Consider the following 20,312-nt stretch of genomic DNA (forward strand, 5'->3'; position numbering starts at 1 on the left):
ATAGATAAAGCAATATATTTTTTGACACAAACATTTAATGAGTGGTTCTGCCATATCCCTGAAGTTCTGACGCTATCAAACGTAGCTTTTAATGTCCAGCCTTTCATCATTTCTTTTCTGTCATACCTATTTCCTTACAAGTTTAGTTTTAGTCAGTGATTGGTAAAAGCGTGACTGAAATATACTGTACTGTTCATAACGATTTAAAAAAAAATATCACCCGATTATATCCACGGTCAAGAGATAAAGTTTACTTGGCCACGTGTCAAAAACACGGGAAAAGGGAAAAGAAGTTTACTCCCGTATGATAATACACGTATATTATTTGGATATTATTTCCAGCCACACATATAAGAATGAAATGGATAAAATGTGGATGAACATTAGCATTTTGTCCTTTCCCAGTGGAGGAAATGTCTCAATATGCCTTGCTAGCCGTGCAGCCATGTCGCCAGATACTACCCTCTATGTAATCCTGCCTTTAGTTTGTGATTCGCCCACAGATCGATACATTAGCCGAAACACTGTTTTTGTACAATTATAATTATAATTTCCTAATTAATATATTTCGTACACTAGACGTAAAGTTTTAAGTTTTAATGTTAACGCTGATTGAGAGTCAGAGTTTCATAGTAGAGTTTCTCATATTTCTCCTTTTTTATATAAACGTGACATTTTATTTAATTGTGAAATTCTAGAATTTGTGAAGAGAATGTTACTTTTTAAACTTAAAATAATCACTGTTTTTTATAATGATGAATAAAAACATTAATAATTGTAGTATGTACACACTTATTATTTTATGATAAAAAAGAGGCAAAATTTTCGCAAATTCTCGAATTTATGCGTATATTCGAGGAAAAATTCATACTTTCAGTGTTAGTACAAATATCAATATAACCTTTCGTGATATTATGGAATAACGGACTCATAAGACAATGAAATAGCACACCAGTTTGATATCAATAGGAGCCATTGATTTTTACAGACGTTAAGAAGTGTGGAATATTAATCTTAAACCTATTAAGAATTTTTAGATATGAAAAGTATGAATTCTATCTCGAATGTACATAATTTCCTTGTGTTTTATATTTATTGAAGATGTTTATTTTTGTAAGAGTCCCAGCTCCGTATTATTTGATATTTAACGAAGTTATGACGTAACAGATATTACAAATAAAAATGCTTTGTTTTAAAATATGGCTTTTAATTAACAAGGCGCTTGACGTATACCATTATTTTGATAACGTGATATTTATTAATATAACAATAGAAATAAAATATTTACAAAGTTTGCGCCATACGTCAATGCCTGAGGTAAAAATCTTTAAATTATCAGTTCACTCGTTAAAAACAATATGTGGGATGGATATAAAACTTGTAGTATAAATATTATTATGAAACAAAATCAACAAGTTTTTTTTATGAATGAATTCACGACTTACAAAAAACAGAAAAATTAAAAAGAGATTTAAAATTTGGCGGCTCTCTTTATATTTTATTTATGGATGCCTAAACTTTTTATATTTTGGAAATAGAGGATGACCGTAATTACCATCCATCTATACCATTGAAAATAACCCGTAATCAGCACTAGTTTAGTAAACTTTTATCCAGTTCCTTATGAGAAAGTAAAAAGTTCGTTTTTCTATTATATCGAGAAGTCGAAGGCATGCCATTGTTTCAGAGTGCCAAATATGAGCTTTTCTACCTACGTTTACTTATTTCACTGCATACAAGTTAATTACGATTTATACAGAAGCTGAAGAGCGCTATCTAGTCATGGCGTTCCCTCGGTACTGTATAAATCGTACTTACCTTTCATGTGATCGAATAAGTCGAATAAGTAGACGTTGGTAGGAAAGTGCGTTTTGGCCATCTTGCATTTTAGCCTTCTGCCTATCCCAAGACGTTCGCAACGCTCATCACAATGCCATCAGTGTTCCTGAATTTGCAGCCTTCAGCGCCCAGGCTGTACGGAGAGGAGAGGTTCGTCTGCAGGAAGTAGAGACCATCGTTGCCCGGCTTGGATGCATAGCCCATGTAACTGAAATAAAACGATGGTCTCAATAGAGGTGGTGTAGTAGATATACTCATAGTGTTCGCCTGCATGAAACTGCTCCAAGCCTGACCAAAATGTATGAAACTGTTCCATTTGTTAGCCTGTACCTACGTCTGTTATTTATTATTTCGTAAAAAAAAACTTGGTTCTGTAGATCCAACTCAATAAAGCTGCTAATGGATGACGAAGTTTTTTCATCACATCAAAGTTACTGGCCCACTACAGGGCACTGGTCTCCTCCCACAATAGGAAAGGGTTAAGGCCATAGTCCAACACACTGGGCCAGTGCGGTTTTGTGGACTCCACACACCTTTAAGAACACTATGCAGAACTCTCAGGCAGGTTTCCTCACGATGTTGTCTTTTACTGTTCAAGCGAGTGATATTTGATTACATAAAACGCAATAAAGTTAGAGGTATATATATAACTTCTCATATGGAATTCGCCATTGAGAAAGAGAGACGTAAGAACTTGTGGCGGTCGGGCGGGAGGGGTAGATGGGGGGGGCACACACAGTGTTTGTACGATTTATAGTATATTATTAATTATTATTATTAAAAAAATAAAATAAAATAATTTATGTACTGTGCTGTTTTGTGTATGCCACATAGGGTGTTACAAACAAAAAAGTCTTAATCAAAAGATACGTACCTACGTACATACAAAACTGACTTGTAGTGCTGACCCCAAACATTATTAGGTATTACTTTTTTTTTTTACTTAGATCACATGCATATCTGTTAGGTATTTATAGTGAAACATTACTGTACGTACTTACCTATGTTCTCATAATATATTATTCCACTCGCTGTATAACGCTTACCTAACAGGCGGAATTTTTCTAGGTAGATAGATAGATAGATAGATAGGTAGTAGTGTGTATGTAAGTACGGTATAGGCTGCGAAGGTAAAGGTAAACAAAAATAAAGTACAAAAGGAAACGAGTAGATTAGGTTATTATGAAATAAATTTGTGGCCCTGAAAAGGGCCTTTTGCTTTGGATGGGATTAGAACTCGCCTCCCGAAAGTGTAGTCGAGCTCCTACCCATTGAGCTATCACCTCTTTAGTTATTTGGCTATCACAAAATAACAAAACAACACACAAACAAATAATTCTTAAATAACTTAGAAATGCGAGGCCTTTAGTTCAGCAGTGGACTGTTACCTATAGGCTGATGATGATGATCACACTTGGCATTGGGAGCACAGTGGTGGGGCAATCTCTAAAAGTACATCTGTGAAAGGCCGCAACGAAGCAAGGAAATGCAGGGGAGATTTACGTTACTATTGATGACCTACCTCGTTTTATCATACTCGCAGTTTCCTTGTCTGAAGGCGGCCCAGTTGGCACAGCGCACGGACGGAAAGCCGGTCGGGTTCAGCACCGACTCCGCGTACAGCTCGTACACGCGCGAGTGCGAGCACGTCTGCAGCAGGCAGCCAGGCTGCATGGTGCCGCGGTTTGGGTAGTAGTCCTTGTGACCTGGCGAGCAACGTGGATACATACACTCTCCTAAATACGCATTTTTATAATCATTCCTACTAATATTATAAATGTGATGTGTGGATATTTATTACTCAATCTCGCAAAAACGACTGAACGGATTTGGAGGAAATTTAGCATGCACGTAGCATTTATAACATAGGCTACCTTTTATACCGATTCCTTAAGAAGTTCCCGAGGGAAAATTTAAAATTGTTTACGACCTAAGCCGCGGGCAGACAGTTTTGAAATGTGGAATGCAATGCATGTCCCCTATGCTATGGAAAAGGACGCGTACATTTTATACCCATCTCTCAAATAGTCTCCGTGGTTAGTAAGTGGCTTTAGGCGCGGCCAGAAGCTTTATAATAAAGGCGAAAGTATTTATGAATGAATGAATGAATATACTTTTATTGCACACCACAAAAAGTACATAGAACAAAAAGAAAAGTGTAACAAAACAACGTATACAATTTGGCGGCCTTATAGCGATTTCTTCCAGGCAACCAATGGCGAAGATAGAAAACATTTACAGAAAAAAGTTAGGTGGTGCATATATACATACACCCATAAAATACATATTTCATTACTTATTTATGTTTGTTACTCAATCACGTCGTAACGATTGAACCGATTTAGTTGAAATTTTTATCCCGGGAAATAAGAGAGTTCTCGTAGGAATAAAAAAAACCTTTATCCACGCGAACGAAGTCGTTGGTATCAGCTAGTATCTAATTATTGACGGACCAAGAGATGTGTGCAAAGCTGTGTTCCTGTCTGGAGGGCGTGGACGCCGGTGTAATTACAGTAACATGAGGCTAAACACCTACGCCTCCAGGCATCAGGGCACAGGGCTTGAACACGGCTATGCTACTTGGCGGCAGAAATAAGCATCACAAAGGCTATACTTCTGACGAGCAGATCACAACTGACAACGCTTCCTATCAGGACGGCCCACTACTGCACGGGTCTTGTCTCAGAATGAGAAGGGTGTCGGAGTCCACCAAGCTGTACAATTGCAGATTTGTAGACTCCACGCCTTTGAGACCGTTATATAGAACTCTGAGGTTTTCGTTCACCGTTAAAGCAAGGTGATATTTTAATTGCTTAAATTTAAATCGAATATTACTTCAAAAAGTCAAAGGTGTTTCAAACTCGGTCCCCCAGAATGGAAGCCTGCACAAGGCTATCACTGCTTACTTTTAATCAGCTTCACACCACCCGAAAAAAAGCAGCAGAGCAGCATGTACTCACCGACGGGGTCCGAGAGCCCGTACACGCCTGCGTCCGTGTGGATCGCGTCCACGTAGTCCGCGTCGTCGTGGTGCAGACGCAGCCGGGGCTCCAGGTGGCTGAAGCAGGGCCCGGCGGGGTCCAGCCCCGTGATGCGCCCGATCTTCTTGCCGGTCAGCAGCTGGAACGCCTTCCCGGCGTAGCCGGCGATGTGTCCGCCGAGACTGTGGCCCACCAAGTGTATTTTGGCTGGGTCTTGACCATCTGTAGGTAAAAGGCGTTTTATATTTACGGACTTTACAACTAAGTATTCATTGTAAAGTTAAAATGTACCACCTGATGTAATACCTGAGGATGCTCCGGTCTCGGAGCGAAACGTGCGTAGAGGGTACATTGCCGGAGATCTGTTTGGTGTGGGTTATAAGGATTGAAGAAATTATAAATTACACCATACAGATTCTCCTGCTTTTCGCGGAGTATAGCAAATTAAGCTTAATTTTCGCAATTTATTACGGTTGTCTACAAATCCCGTGGGAACCGTTTGTATTTTTGGGATAAAAAGTAGCCTATGTCACTCTCCGTCCTTTCAAGTAACTCTATGCCAAAAAACAAGAGATTGGTTGCTCAGGGCGTGAAGGAAGGACAAACAAACACACTTTCGCGTTTATAATATTTGTATAGATTAAGCTGTGACGTCATCCCTTTTTTTATTCTAATAATGGACGGTCCAAGCACATCCAATGGTTAGTTATAACCCATTGCTTATAAACGGAGCAAAACTTCACAGGATATGTGAGGGACACGCCACGCAATGTGTCAGCCTGTGTGCAGCCTTCTTTCTTGAGCTGTGTTTAACGCCTTTGGTTGCCTGGAAGAGATCGCTATGTAGCGATAAGGCCGCCAAATTGTTTACTTTTTGTTAAATTTTTATTTATAATTTTACTATATGTTTATCTGGTGTACAAGAAAGATGTATTCATTCATTCATAAATTTATTTCATTCATTCATTCATTCATCTTAAGCTTAGGTGTAAATCCGCATGTGCCTGTATCTACACCGGCAAGCACGCTTTTCAGCAATGCTGCTTTGCGATTGAAATATGCACAGCGGTATTACTTCACCAGACGAGCTCTGTCACGACAAGCTCTAGAAACTACAGTTAAAATATGCATTTTTTATGTTTTTTTAATCGTGCGGAAAAAGTTTCTGTCCCGACCAAAAAATTTCCGTATCCAGGATACAGAAAGCTATCTTCATTAAAAATTTTGTCAAGATCCATTTAGCCACAGTAAATATGTACTAAGCTTTAATATATTAACTGTGATTTAGCTTCCGTAGGTCGGATTAGTGGGAAATATAAGAGACAGTTCGGTAGGTACACGCAGTGGCCCGAACAGATACCTAAGATATACAAGACTGATAAATAAACAGTTACGTATAAATAGTAAGTAGTTCATGATAACTTATGTTCTCACGAGGAGTTCTTGACGATAAAAATATTACGTAATCAACAGCTAGCTACCTAGTGCCGGTAACAATCGTAACTTGTTTTATTATTGATGTCTTCAATATCAAAGTAATAATTACCTATAACTAACTACCTCTGCGACGACAATAATAATTGGTGTCCATACACCTTATATTAATAAATACCGTCTTATATACGCCGCGTTCCTTATGACGTGTTTTATAGGTAGGTTAAAAGTATTGAAAAAACTGACACATTTCGAAGGTTCAGAAGTAAGAACGCGTAATGATATTAACTATAACTTCCGCGAACTAATAATTCCGCGAGAACGTCAGCTAGGTTGTTTTCGAGGTCTATAAATAGGTATTTTATGTTCATCTCCAGGATGCAAGCAATCTCATCATTATTATTTCTGTGCCTAACATAGATCAAAAGCAAAAAACAAAGAGAAACACTCCTGCATTTATATTAGGATAGATTTACGATAAACGCTGTTCTCACAATAACGCAATTGATTACTGTATTAAATAAGCCAATGATATCAGAAGACGTGATGTAAATACGACTAGATTTACCTAGAATTATATATAATAGTTACGATAAATGTAAATGGCTGATTAGTGGCAAGGACCAGACACGGATGCCACTATATAGCTATACTTTGATTATAAGCAAGCTGTGGGCCGGGAATACTTCCGAAAAACCGCAACAAACGCAGACCAAGTCACAGGTAGAAGCTAGTAGCGCATAAAGTGAGAGGTTTGCGGAATTCCATGATATATTAAGTAACTTAACAATTATTCATTGTAAAGTCAACATCTCCTGAGGTTGTTCCGGTGTCGGAGCGAAACGTACGTATATGTGCGTATCTGCTTGGTCCACCATTTCTAACTAAAAAATAAAATCGATGGTAGTAGTAACACAAACGCCTCGTACGACACCCGGAAGAGGGGGTGTGGTGATAGCTGTATTCTGTCGCCACGCGGCCCAAGGTTACGACGGTCAGGATGAAACTCACGTCCCACCAAGGCGGCCAGCACCGCCGCTATGGCCTCGCCGATGTACTGCACGAAAGTGCTGGCGCGCGCGTAGAACCAGCGGATGAGTGAGCTTGCGTCCAAGGCGATCAAACTCATGCGATCTGCGGAAGAGGAGTGGCACTTACATTAATCTGACGTACTGCCACCGTGCTTATTTCTGCCGCTAAACAGCAATGTTGCAATGCTGTGTTCTGGGCTTAAGGGCGTGGTTGTTGGGGTAATTAAAGGCACATTAGGCTTCACATCTACGCCTGAGGTTTATGTATCCAGGGAAACGCTTTGCAGGAAATGTTCCGTGCATGCCCTGCGATGTTTTGCTCTGTTTATAGACGACGATTTTCCGCTCACTATCAGGTAGCTATCTTTTATTTATGGCTTGGTGCATCAATTATTACATAATATAACTATAAAAAAAATCGGTGGGCTGAGTTCGAGTGCCAGCGCGCACGTCTTACTTTCCTAAGCTTTGTGTGTTTAAAGAAATTAACGTATTACTTGCTTTAACGGTGAAAGAAAACATCATGAGGAAACCTGCATGCCTAAGAATTCTCCATAATGTTCTCAAAGGCGTGCGACGTCCACCAATCCTCACTGATGATGATGATTCTAGAGTTCTTGTGAAGCAGCCATAGTTAGGGCCTCGTGGGGAATGAGTTCGAACCTCGGCAATGTGTATCGCTTGCTTTAAGGGTTATTTTCATGTCATACGGATCTGTGATCTGTGCACGCGTTTGCGTGTGATCTGTGATAGCGCGCCTGTAGTTACACACTTCCCGCATGGAAGCAGCCCCTTTGATAGGAGGATAAAGGTATATGAAATGATAGGAGCGGTGGACTAACGCGCCATCTCTTTCTGATAAGATACCGGTTCATTGTTTATTGCCGGAACTGGGCTAATAATGATTCAACCAGAGTAAGTTTTCTTGTAAACTAACGTCGCATCGACTTGTCGTCGGCATAACACTGTCGTTTATTATGTTTGAGAAGTAAGTATAATCTACACTAGAGCAACCGAACCGAATCGAATGACTCATATACCTATCTATTCTTCTCGTAGATCATAGTTACGAACGGTTTATAAATCAGGAAAACACGCCTTATCACGGCCCATTGTTTTGCTTTTCTCGTTCTTATGCAAGCGTGGAATAATGAGCGCGTGGGTAAGCCATTAATAAGATCTGTCACTGGTCCATATTTCCTGAATTAACTTTGTTTGAATGTAGTTTACGGATTTATTGTTAGTAAATATCTACTCATAATCATTTTTAATGATAGAAAATAAGAAAGGTTTTTTATTTTAAGCGTACTTACCGACACACTTTTAAAAGCGCTGTAATTAATTTTTACATTTATAAACGGCGATGTACAACCGCCATATTGGATTTTCATTTATAGCCTCTGTCACTCCGGATGATGTAAGGATTCTAACAATACCTCAAACATCAAAATCAGTACAGGCATTTGAAATTATAGTGCAACAAAGAAACTCCTGTACATGCATGAATCCTAAAAGATAATACACTCCTTTGAGGGCATTTAGTCGGCCGACTGGCGCGGTGGGCAGCGACCCTGCTTACTGAGTCCAAGGAAGCAGGTTCGATTCCGACAAGTGGAAAATGTTTGTGTGTTGATCATGAATTTTTTTATAGTATATTAAGTTTTTATGTATATTATTCATAAAAATATTCATCAGCTATCTTAGTACCCATAACACGAGCTACGCTTACTTTGGGGCTAGATGGCGATGTGTGTATTGTCGTAGTATATTTATTTATTTATTTGTGTACAATTGGAACATGTGGTTTGATCTTCGTTCTAAATAGCCTATACCAGTCCTTCTCAACTCACCCTTGGCGAGGTAGGCCTGGCTGAGCTGGGTGAAGCTCTTCTGGCCAGGGTCGTCGGTGAAGCCGTGGAAGTACACCACGAGTCTGTCGTCGTTGTCGAACTTTCGCGCCTGCCGCAGCGTCGCCGGCGCATTCATGATGTTCGCGGTAGTCGTGGTATACCTGGGGTATTCAATGATTTTTGAATCCCTAAGATTATGAATGAATGAATGAATACACTTTTATTGTTCACCACATCATCATATGAACCGATAGACGTCCACTGCTGGACATAGGTCTTTTGTAGGGAGATCCAAATTCCACGGTTCTGCGCTGCGCAGAACAGTTTGGGGCTGCCATTGTAAATGAAAATTTAACGCAAAGTATACAATTTGGCAGCCTTATCGCTACATATCAAGGAATATGAATTAAAAAAAACTGTAATAGTGGTGACACAGAGTTAAATTGTATTTAAATTGTTAATGGTATATGATTCAGGTATGACGAAAAACGTATATTTTAATTACCACTATCAATTTTATTCGGAGTGAGATTAGCGATCTGCCATGACAGGTGAAACGTTGAATTCAAAATTATAACGTCTATATGAGCATACTTTTGAAGCGCTTGAACTTCTAAAATCTCTGCGTATTTTGTGATTAGTTATCAGATACTAATTTTTATGTCATCCATAGCCTATGGCTTTGGAACTAGAACTTACTAAAGCTCTGATTTGCCGAGTCAGTCTAGCGGCCATTACACCTGATGAGCGTTTTTGTTTAAAATTGTTGTTGATTGGTCGGTCAATGAATACGTAAATAATAAAATATACAAAGTAGTAAGTAAAGTAAACATTAAATTTCACAAGATTTTGTTTTAGTTACAAACCTTAATTTCGCCTGTGCTCTTTAACATAACTAGAAACCCCTGCAACTTCGTCTGCACTAAATCGGTTATTAACGGAAAACACGAATAAAATGACATTTACTAAAAACGAATCCTAGCTAGATCGATTTATCGCCCCCGAAACCTCCTGTATACTAAATTTCATGAAAATCGTTGGAGCCGATTCCATCTATATATATATATATATATATACAAGAATTGCTCGTTTAAAAATACTAGCGGACCTGCGCGACTTCGTCCGCGTATGAGTCGACTTAAAAAACAGTCGTATGTCCGATCCGAGATTCCAATATAAACGAATCCTAGCTTGATCAATTTATCGCCCCCGAAACCCCCCGTATACTAAATTTCATGAAAATCGTTGGAGCCGATTCCGAGATTCCATTTATATATATTTATATATACTAGAATTGCTAGTTTAAAGATATAAGATAAGATATAAAAGTAACAGTAAAGAACCCACTTTGTCTTGTATACGATTTCAAGGTTATCCAAATTTGGTTCATTATCGCCCTGTAGCTGCTGGTAGGAAACTCCTAATAACTTCTGCACGTTCTGACCTGCACAGAGAATAAACAGGTATAGTATGACATAGGGAAGGTTATTTAGTCATTATTTGTAAATAATCGAAACGCAAATCGTGAAATCCTTATAGTGTAGTCTCGGTATATTCGGTGATAGTCTTTAAAGCTCACCAACATGGAGGCCTATGTCCAACAGTAGGATGCTAAAAAGATACCAACGCGCATGCCAAGTAGGGTCATGACATTTTTTTACGGCCGATTGGCGTAGTTTGAAGCGACCCTGCTTTCTGAGTCCAAGGCCATGGGATTCCCACTACTGGAAAATGTTTGTGTGATAAGCATGAATGTTTTTCAGTGTCTGGGTGTTAAACGTATCTATATTCTAAGTATTTATGTATATTATTCATAAAAATACTCATAAGTCATCCTAATACCCATAACATAAGCTACGCTTACTTTGGGGCTAGATGGCGATGTGTGTATTGTCGTAGTATGTTTATTTATTTATTCAGTTTACGTTACGCTATATTGGCTCTTTTATAATTCTATCAATTGTTATTATGATGATGATGCTACTATATTTATTTCTCCTCACAAATATTGCAAACACCTCATTTTTGATTTAGTGTTCCGGTGCGTTGTCGCGAGGAAACCGATTTGGGGTACGACTACTATACGCCCTAACAGCCCGCTGTTACACTGCGTCATCACTTACTACCAGGGCTAACTTGTAGTGAAATACAAAAAAAAAACAGAACTCAGGTCAACAAAAGTTATTTTATGGTAAGGTAACTCACATTGCGAGGATCCTATGTAGGTGAGAGTAACGTCTATGGGCTGTTTGACAGTCTGGATCTCCTTCTGCAGCACCTGGCCAACGGTCTTCCCAACCCCCACTGCGAACAGAGAACAATTAATGTATTAGATGGTCATCGTCATCGTCACCTTGCCGAAGCTCATTTTCATCGTCATGATATCAACTCATTACTGCCCCACTACAGGCACGGGTCTCCTCCTACAATGAGAAGGGTTCAGGACATAGTCCATCACGCTGGCGCAGCGGATTGACTCCACACACCCTTGAGAAAATTATGGAGAACTTTTAGTCATGCAGGTTTCTTCAAGATCTGAAAAGAAAAGTAGAGGTGCGTGCTAGGATTCAAGCCCCCGAAAGTGGAACCGAAGCCGAAACCAATCGGCTATCCTTCCTCGTTTTGTGTGTTTATAATTCAAGCAATTGCTGTGAAGAAAAGCATCGTGAGGAAACCTGAATTCCTGCAAGGTCTTCATAAAGTTCTCGGAGATCAGTGAAGCCTGCCAATCTGCGCCGTTAGCTTTGTGGACTACGGCCTAAACCCTGCTCATTCCAAGAGGAGACCCGTGTCCGTGGCCGTTATTGGGTTGATGATGACCAAATAAGACCAAATAAAAGACGATTGACATGAGTACGAAGTCAAAGTCAAAGTCAAAAATATCTTTATTCAAGTAGGCCCACAGGTGGCACTTTTGATGCGTACATAAGAACCACACGGTAGTGAGATGATGGCGATAACCACATTCGTAAACTTAAAACTAAAGCTACGAGGGTTCCAAACGCGTCCTGGTCTAAGAAGAAGCCCACAACAAACTTAGCCGGGTGTTTTTTTTTTTTTTTTGTTATCACCATCTCACAATGTCATTTTAAATTATTAGAAGAGCAACCTGGTTAGAGCAATAATTTACACCCAAGCTTTTTTTATCGTTTACGTAGTCCTTAATACTATAATAGGACTTTTCTATAAGCTTACGTTTAATACAAACTTTGTACTTTTTAAGAGACATCTCCGTTCTGAAACATTTTCTAAGAAGTCTATCTATAATTTTTGCTACTGGTTGTCGTAGCTTAAAAATAAGTTACATTACTTAAACTTTCAATAAGCTGACACCCATTCATTAATTTCTACTTTCAGGCTTAGGTACGTAGTACTTTTGAAATGTTAAGTCTCTCTGTTAGAAGATAGATAATAGAGAGAGATAAAAGCAAAGCGGTCTGTTTAATCGGATGAAGTATTTATATACTACGACAATTTCTGGCGAAAGGCTTTGACCGTAGCTAGTTACCACCTTGCAGACAAACACGTGCCGTCACGCGATCTTGCGTTTCGGCATTGTGATTACGTATGAATCCGCCATCCGTTCGAGATAAGTCGTCGTGTTGGAAGGCGCACCCTGTGATCCCGGTGCCCCTTCGACGATTGTAGGGGCATCTTAGTATGTCTCAGAGGTCGCAGCGGGCGCCGCTAGCTGGGTCGCGGATGTGTGCGAAACCGTTCCCGTGGCCCAGCCATCAGGCGACTGGTTTGAACACCGTGGGGTTTTAGTCGGTACGAGTACGACATTATCACCGTGCCCGTGGCGCGTTGGTATCCATGAGGATTTCCCCTCGAGAAAAAAAGGGTGATTACGTATCTCTCATCTTGCTTCAAATAAATCTTGCAATATTTGCTGTCCAACGTCATTTTTGTATGAGACAATCCCGAGATTTACGCCTGTCACAAAACTGTGAAATACGAAATCAACCTGCAGGTTCAGTATAACTGCCATACCTTTAGGCCCTAACAGCAGGCATAGGCAGGAGACAAAAATTATATCCCCGGATTATATCCCCCGACAGGGGATATAATTAACGTGTCCAACTGCTAAAGCACGGGAACATGTTATAAGAGAAGTTTACTCCCGTTTATTATTACACATATATTTGGATATTATTTCCACTTCTGTGCTAATGCTCTGAGAGTTGATAAAGCTTTGTAGAAGATAATTTTTTATCCTTCCCCGGGGAGATAATTGTACCCTGCCCATGCTAGCCAAAAACAGTGCAGGTTAGCCCGCTACCATCTTACAGGTGAGATTGCAGTCAACAAATACCTAACATTTAATTGAATAAAAAAAACAACTCACCCCCCGCTGAGCCCGCCGAAACGACCACTGTGCCGATGGGTTCTCCGACGTTTTTGAGCCCGCCGCCCATTGACTTAGCCGTGCCAACTGCATAATGCATTACACACAATCGTTACTATATTAAATCACACATTAATATACGAGTAGGTACGTATACCTTATTAACAATTAATTTCACTATGAGACTATGTAATGGAGGCTTATATTATTACTAGCTGATATCCGTGACTTCGTTCGCGTAGATTAAAAACGTTTATTCAGATTGACAAACAAAAATCCACACTTTCACATTTATAACATTATTAAATATTATATTACATTATATTATTATATAGTATATAATATTTCCTACTATCTATATATATATAATAATTATTAATTTTAATTAATTTATCTTTATCATATAAGTACATTATTCTTATTCTTATTTTAAGTGTTATATGAAATTAAATAATTACAGTCTGACTATTAACAATAACTTTTGACATACCTATCTCAAATATTACTATCTGACTGACATTTTAATTTTAATTAAATTTAATAATTCTATTTTGTATAACATATTATTATTTGATGTTATAATAGTGTAACCATGAACAGAAAAGTAAATAATTATATTTGCAACGCTCTGACAGGGTATCATGTACCTACATACCTAATAGCAAACTAAATGAAATTAATAAATAAATATAAATATCACTCTAAACCTTTGTAGTAGGTATGAAGTGAAATAGGTCGAAGTCAATATCAGTTTTACCAGCTCGTGTTAAAAACGTACGAAACGTAACGTGTTCATTACTGTACCACTGATCGCATTCATTTTCAAAGATATTCATCAGATTGAAATGGGACTACCTCTGAGGTAAGATTTAAACAAGAATATAATCATCAAAATCGGTTTCCAATTGACGAGGTAATCACGTTACCTATACCAAACATACAGTCGAATTTGAAAGCGGTTGAAAAATAAACCCCCACGTTCATCGCCGCGTAGCAATGTTAAGTAAACTGCAACTTACTCGAAACATTCGCTAAGCCTCCGGCTGCTGATCCCAGGGGCTTCCCCACCGTCTGCAGGCCCTGGCCGAGCGATGTCGCCACTGCCCCTGCGAGAACAAACGACAGTCTTCATCATCAATAATATGATAATATAATAATACAAAATAATATTGCTTTAAGCGATGGAAGTAACATAATGGACCATAGAGCGCTCGATCTTATTTCCGAACTTCTTCCGATTTTTGTTCTATCGATATTTCAGATAACTGACTAACTAAAATGTGTTTATCTCTCTCTGTCTATTACGTATTTCCATGGTTGAAGGGGCTGGCTGGAAATCCGAATTCATGATTCATTAATTTCTACTTTCATGCTTAGGTACGTAATAAGTACCTTTGAAACGTCAAGTCTGTCTGTTGAAGATAAAAGAGAGAGATAAAAGCAAAGCGGCCTGCCTAATCGGACGAAGTATTTATATACTACGACAATACACACATCGCCACCTAGCCCCAAAGTAAGCGTAGCTTGTGTTATGCGTACTATGACAACTGATGAATATTTAGGAATAATATACATAAATACTTACTATAAATAGACAAACACCAAGACATAAAAAAAAACATTCATGTGCATCCCCACAAACATTTTCCAGTTGTGGGAATTGAACCCAACGCCTTAGACTCAGAAGCAAGCTCACTGTCCACTACGCCAATCAAAATAGACAGAATATAGAATAAAGATAGACTAGCGCTTGACCATAATCTCACCCGATGGAAAGTTCAGATGTGGCCTAAGATTGGACACGCTTGCCTAGAAGATGCCTATTCACTCTTGTTTTAAAGATACCCAGGTTATAAGAATTAGGAAACCTAGAACTCGGAAGGGTTTAGAAAACCCCAGCCCAACGTATAAGAAAAGAAGATGCAAATCGCTTTGTGCGGGTTTTTGGGATGTTGACATCATAGGGATCAAAACCCGCTCAATGTCTTGCGGTGCGACTGTAAAATGGTGTAGAGGGAACCGGTATACGATAGATATTTAGCATGGCATTTGCATAAATACCATTCATCTCTTTGTTAACTTAACTTTATGCCCACTGTACCAACTCCGGTCACTGGTAATGACCCTGAAATGAATTTTGTAAGTCAAATGTCCCATTAGTTGTGCAAACAAAGGTAAGCCGGTACACATTACATTCGTTTTACCAGCTAATTAAATACACTAATTAATAATTGTGACACCTGTTTTAAGAGACTACTTGTTTGCTAGATAATAAAAATGTGGCTCTGGAAGTTTTGTATACCGAATATTTAATGTCAAAAGCTAAAAATTTAATGCCATCTGAAGTTATAAAGGTTGCAAATTCTCCCACTTCCGTGCATGTATAACATTGACGGTTTCAAAGGTAACTTTTGTCAACCTTGGTCTTACGAGGCTACGATAACACATTTGTTAGTAACGCTAACCCAACTCTGCTTTCTACCTCAAAAGTAGTAAGTAGTACAGGTTATGCCATGGCATCATCATCATCATCACAACCTCAACCGATTGACATCCACAGCTGGGCATATGTCTTTTGTAGGGAGTTCCGAAATCCACAGTCCTGTGCCGCTTGTTTTGTTATTCCAGCACCTTGGGTGTGTTGAGTCAAGTGGTGGTATTTTGCTAAGTTATAGGGAGGAATAAAATAAAGTTTTGACTTTGACTTACAAGTGTTTGATCCTGTGGTGGTGGCGACCGTGCTCAAGGGCTCCGTGACTGAGGCGAGGCTCTTGCCGAGGAACGAGAGCGCGTTAGGCGCCGGCACTGAGTCGCCACCCCCGCTCATGTGGAGTACGAGCCACACCAGCACGTAGGAAGAGCCCCTCATTTTGTTACTCTGAAAGGGCATTCATATCAAACAAGAAGTAGAAGTTAATCAAAACAGCGAGTTGAACTCGCGCACGAAGGTTTTTTTTTATAGTATTAATTGACGGACCAAGAAGATGGCCCACATGGAGCTCGGTCGAAACCATCGCCTATAAGCAGGATAACACTTCAACAGGACATGCAGAGGGGCACGTCCTGCAACATGCCGTCCTGTGTTCATTAATTTGAAGCGTACGTCATTGCAACAGTGCTGCTTAGCGGCGGAAATAAGCATGGCGATAGTACTTCCCCGGAAGAGCTCTGTCACAAAAAGCACTAATACTACAAATTAGAAATTTTCGTACCGTTATCTATAAAAACGGCAAACAATCATGTCTGTTGTATGGGAGCCCCCAAAATATTTAGTTTATTCTGCTTTTACTATTTCTTTTTATAGATCATCATGTGACTAATATACAATCTGTTGACAGACGGAGAGAAAGACAGACAGACGGACGGAGAGCGAAGTCTTAGTACCAGGGTGTTGTTTTACCCTTTGGGCACGGAACCCTAAAAAACCCGACTTCTGATATAAACGTACCAACTAAAAATTAAATAAATTTTGCAATAAATTTAACTTAATAACTATGTTCTACAACTAACCGAAGGCCGACTTGTGCAGTGGGCAGCGACCCTGCTTTCTGAGTCCATGGCCGTGGGTTCGATTCCCATACTGGAACATGTTTGTGTGATGAACATGAATGTTTTTCAGTGTTTTTCAGGGTGTTTGTCTTTATATTATAAGTATTTATGTACTTATATTATTTATACAAATATTCATCAGTCCTCTTAGTACCTATAACCCAAGCTACGCTTACTTTGGGGCTAGATGGCGATGTAAAGATATATATATTGTCGTAGTATATTTATTATTTACTTATAACTAACTTCCAGTACACTTTTGACAGAAAACAATTCTCGGTTACATAATCAGATCTACATTTATGATAACATGTAGAGAGGTGTGGAAACCCCGCGGAGGTCGAGAGACAAGGCAAACACCATCCTCGATGTCAAGTTTAAACATATAAATGCCACATAGAAGTTAACTACGCACTGCCTAAAGCCGGAAACTGTTCTTTTTACTTTAATTCTGGCCGTAAAGTGCGCCAGCTGCTGGCGATTCGTCGCAGCAATCTATTGCAGGCAGGTCGCAGCGATACATAGCCTCAAAACTGCCGTCCGCACACGGCTTTTAAAGCTATTTTTTTTACCAAAAGACTAGTCCACCAATAGAATGGTAACTGGAAAAACAACCGCTTATAAAGTGATAAATACTTCGCAGGGCATGCGAGAGATGAGAGGCGTAGGTGGAAGCTTCTTGGGAGTGCTTTTATTAACACCAGCAACCAAGCCCTTTAGACAGAAACACAGCATTACTATAATACTGCTTGGCGGCAGAAATAATAATGAAATAAGCATGACGTTAATAGCTACTTCTCCGGGCGAGTTGTTACAAAAAGCTCTACTCTACGTGGAAATAATATCCAAAATAAACGAGAGCTATGCCACAGAAAGCTTTGCGAGTAAAATGCCTATATAATGTCAGTAACATGTGTAAATAGTAGGTAGGTGTATGTCGCTACGTTGGACTAGTGGTTAGCAGATCACTAAGGCCTGGGTACGATTCCCGATTCAGGCAGTGGTTTTGGTTTATTCTATCAAGAAATTCTTAGAACCAGCATAATTTTCAGCAGCATTTCTTTCCATCTATTTTCCTTCGTCTATTTTCCAGTATATTCCATCAGGAATTTTACGGAGCTGAACCATTACAATATCTACCGCGTAGTTCAAATTAACTGATGAATATATGTGCCGAAATGGGGCAGGGAAACTGTGTTGAGGGTATTTCTTGAACGAGTGCGCGTTTGGCCATCCTACCTTTAGTTATAAATTGATGAATACGCAAAATTATGATTTAAGGACCTATTTTAGATGCTGACATGCTCTGAAAGGTTCGTATTTAGGCTACTTTGAGGCGGGATTTTTACCAAAACTGCTTTTAGACAAACATTATAACCCCTTTATACCCCCTGACAAGGGGAGATATAATTATATATGTCCACCTGTTAAAGCAGGGGAACATGGAATAGGAGAAGTTTACTTCCTTTTATACAAATATATTATGTGGATATTATTTCCACTTGTGCGCTAGTGCTCTGAGAGTTGATGTAGCTGTGGGAGAAGATAGATTTTTATCCTTTCCGCGGGCATATAATTGTCTCCTGTCCATGCTAGCCGTGTTGGAAGTTTAAAGTTTAATGTTAAAAATATGAATGTTTAGTAGTAATTTTTCTCAAGTAGCATTACTGTGGATTATCTATGTATTTACTAAAATAATGTTATTCGGAAGTGAAGATTACAAATATGCAATGAAAGAAGATTCCATTTAACATTCAAAGTGTTCGAACATCTTTATCTATCGATTATAACTATCGGAGTCGTTGGTACCCAATCAACTGCACTAACGTAGAAAAATTCTATGATATTTTTTATATGATTAGACTTGAAAGATGTTTGTATGGTAATAAAATAGCTTATTCACTCTGCTAAAATTCATAGTCAGAATTTTAATATATTAGATGCAATTTTTGTACAATTCTAGTAGGCACTGAGTTTATATCTTTAGATCGTATTAATTAGTTTTATCGACTCACATTATATACTTAGTTGATAACTCGTCAGTGATGTAATGAAGCGAATCCCGCGCTAACTAGTTGTAATTCGCGAACTTCATCTCTTTATAAGTGCGTTAAGTTTGCGATCGAGGTACCTACCGGCCGAGAAACACGTCGTCTGTGCATACAATTTTCTGTAAGAACACGTGATTTTAGATTGGTATTTCATCTACAATATTGAGGGTTCTAAATCTCTTACTATCGATGTGACGGTTTTTACAGTTATGTAATAAACTTTTGGCATAAACGTATGCCTCCGTGCCCTAATAAACCCCCTTAAAAGTGCCCTACTAAGACATGTTTTTTCGCTGTTCCCCAGAACTAGTAGACTTAGCAAGATTCCTTCACGTAGGAGCGTGTCGCTTAACTTTAAAATACTTAATACCTACTTAATATTTGGCACCTGGTTATTATGCCATTCTACTACATATGTCGTCGCGTATAGCTAGGTTAAGTTTAGTCTTTATATAAGGTTAAGTTATAAATAAGTAAGTAAAGGTATGAATAAAGCGTGTAAGTCTGGTTTGATCTTCGGACTGCTAACTTTTTTGACTTATGCGCGTTTTAAAAGCAGATATTAAAAGTATATTTTTACTATTAAAGTAGCTTCACAATATATTTATAATAATATACCTTTCTTAGTCTGTGTGAGACAAAATATTACTCTTTATATACAAACAACTGATATAAACAATCAACTCACCAGAAACGGACATAAATTTGTGATATCTGCATATCGTCTGCGAAAGGTGCAGAACTCCTTTGTGGGGTTGAGTATACATGATTTCTAAGGTAATTCTGGACCTACCGTTATATACATTTTTACAATGTGTTCAAACACATTTATTACAACGAGGTACAATTGATGAATTCCGTAATGACAAGGTCGAGGAAGCAGCCATCTCCGCACTCATCTCCCACAAGACAGAAAAATGTTGATGTTGAAATAGAGGAACCACTGTGTTTCTAGCCGGCTCTTCTCGTCAGAATCTTCCGAACCGGTGGTAGAGTAACTACAAACAGACATACCTGACGTTTGCTAGTAAAATGCTTATAAAGTAGACCTACTTAAAATAAATGAATTTTTATATTTTTAATTATTTTTTTTATTTTAGGCGGTTAGATTATCTTTTGCTTTATTGGTGAAGAAAAAAATGGACGTGAGGACGTGAATCGTTTCATGCCTGATAATGCAACAGCAAAAGTATTTTATATGTTTTTTGAATCTTAAACTTTACATTGAG

The 20,312-nt window shown here is 38.8% G+C and overlaps 1 protein-coding gene across 2 annotated transcripts; it reads right to left on the bottom strand.

Moving 5' to 3' along the window:
* Positions 1 to 1,187: 1,187 nt before the first annotated feature.
* On the bottom strand, positions 1,188 to 19,099 carry LOC120637595 (pancreatic triacylglycerol lipase-like). 2 transcript variants are annotated; one of them, XM_039909454.1, is made up of 11 exons: positions 19,048 to 19,099; positions 16,193 to 16,361; positions 14,503 to 14,589; positions 13,484 to 13,570; positions 11,341 to 11,439; positions 10,483 to 10,579; positions 9,136 to 9,296; positions 7,266 to 7,388; positions 4,800 to 5,042; positions 3,362 to 3,545; positions 1,188 to 2,047 (listed from the first exon to the last, which is right to left on the bottom strand). In XM_039909454.1, the coding sequence occupies exons 2-11, from the start codon at positions 16,350 to 16,352 to the stop codon at positions 1,900 to 1,902; spliced, it is 1,389 nt and encodes a 462-aa protein (XP_039765388.1). In that variant the 5' UTR covers positions 16,353 to 16,361; positions 19,048 to 19,099; the 3' UTR covers positions 1,188 to 1,899. The 2 variants fall into 2 exon arrangements, with proteins under 2 accessions (XP_039765388.1, XP_039765399.1); XM_039909465.1 differs by lacking the exon at positions 13,484 to 13,570 and having other exon boundaries at positions 11,341 to 11,442; positions 14,506 to 14,589.
* Positions 19,100 to 20,312: the final 1,213 nt, after the last annotated feature.

The sequence above is a fragment of the Pararge aegeria genome, chromosome 1 (assembly GCF_905163445.1).
Source record: "Pararge aegeria chromosome 1, ilParAegt1.1, whole genome shotgun sequence".
Taxonomy (NCBI): Eukaryota; Metazoa; Arthropoda; class Insecta; order Lepidoptera; family Nymphalidae; genus Pararge; species Pararge aegeria.

What these genes read in the sequence shown, in the direction of transcription:
- LOC120637595 (XM_039909454.1), bottom strand. Translation starts at nt 16,352, where the DNA reads ATGAGGGGCTCTTCCTACGTGCTGGTGTGGCTCGTACTCCACATGAGC. An exon ending in GCTGGCCGCCTTGGTGGGAC is followed by an intron (nt 5,043 to 7,265) that starts GTGAGTTTCATC and finishes TTTTACCTACAG; the next exon opens with ATGGTCAAGACCCAGCCAAA. An exon ending in CGGGCTCTCGGACCCCGTCG is followed by an intron (nt 3,546 to 4,799) that starts GTGAGTACATGC and finishes GTTGCTCGCCAG; the next exon opens with GTCACAAGGACTACTACCCA.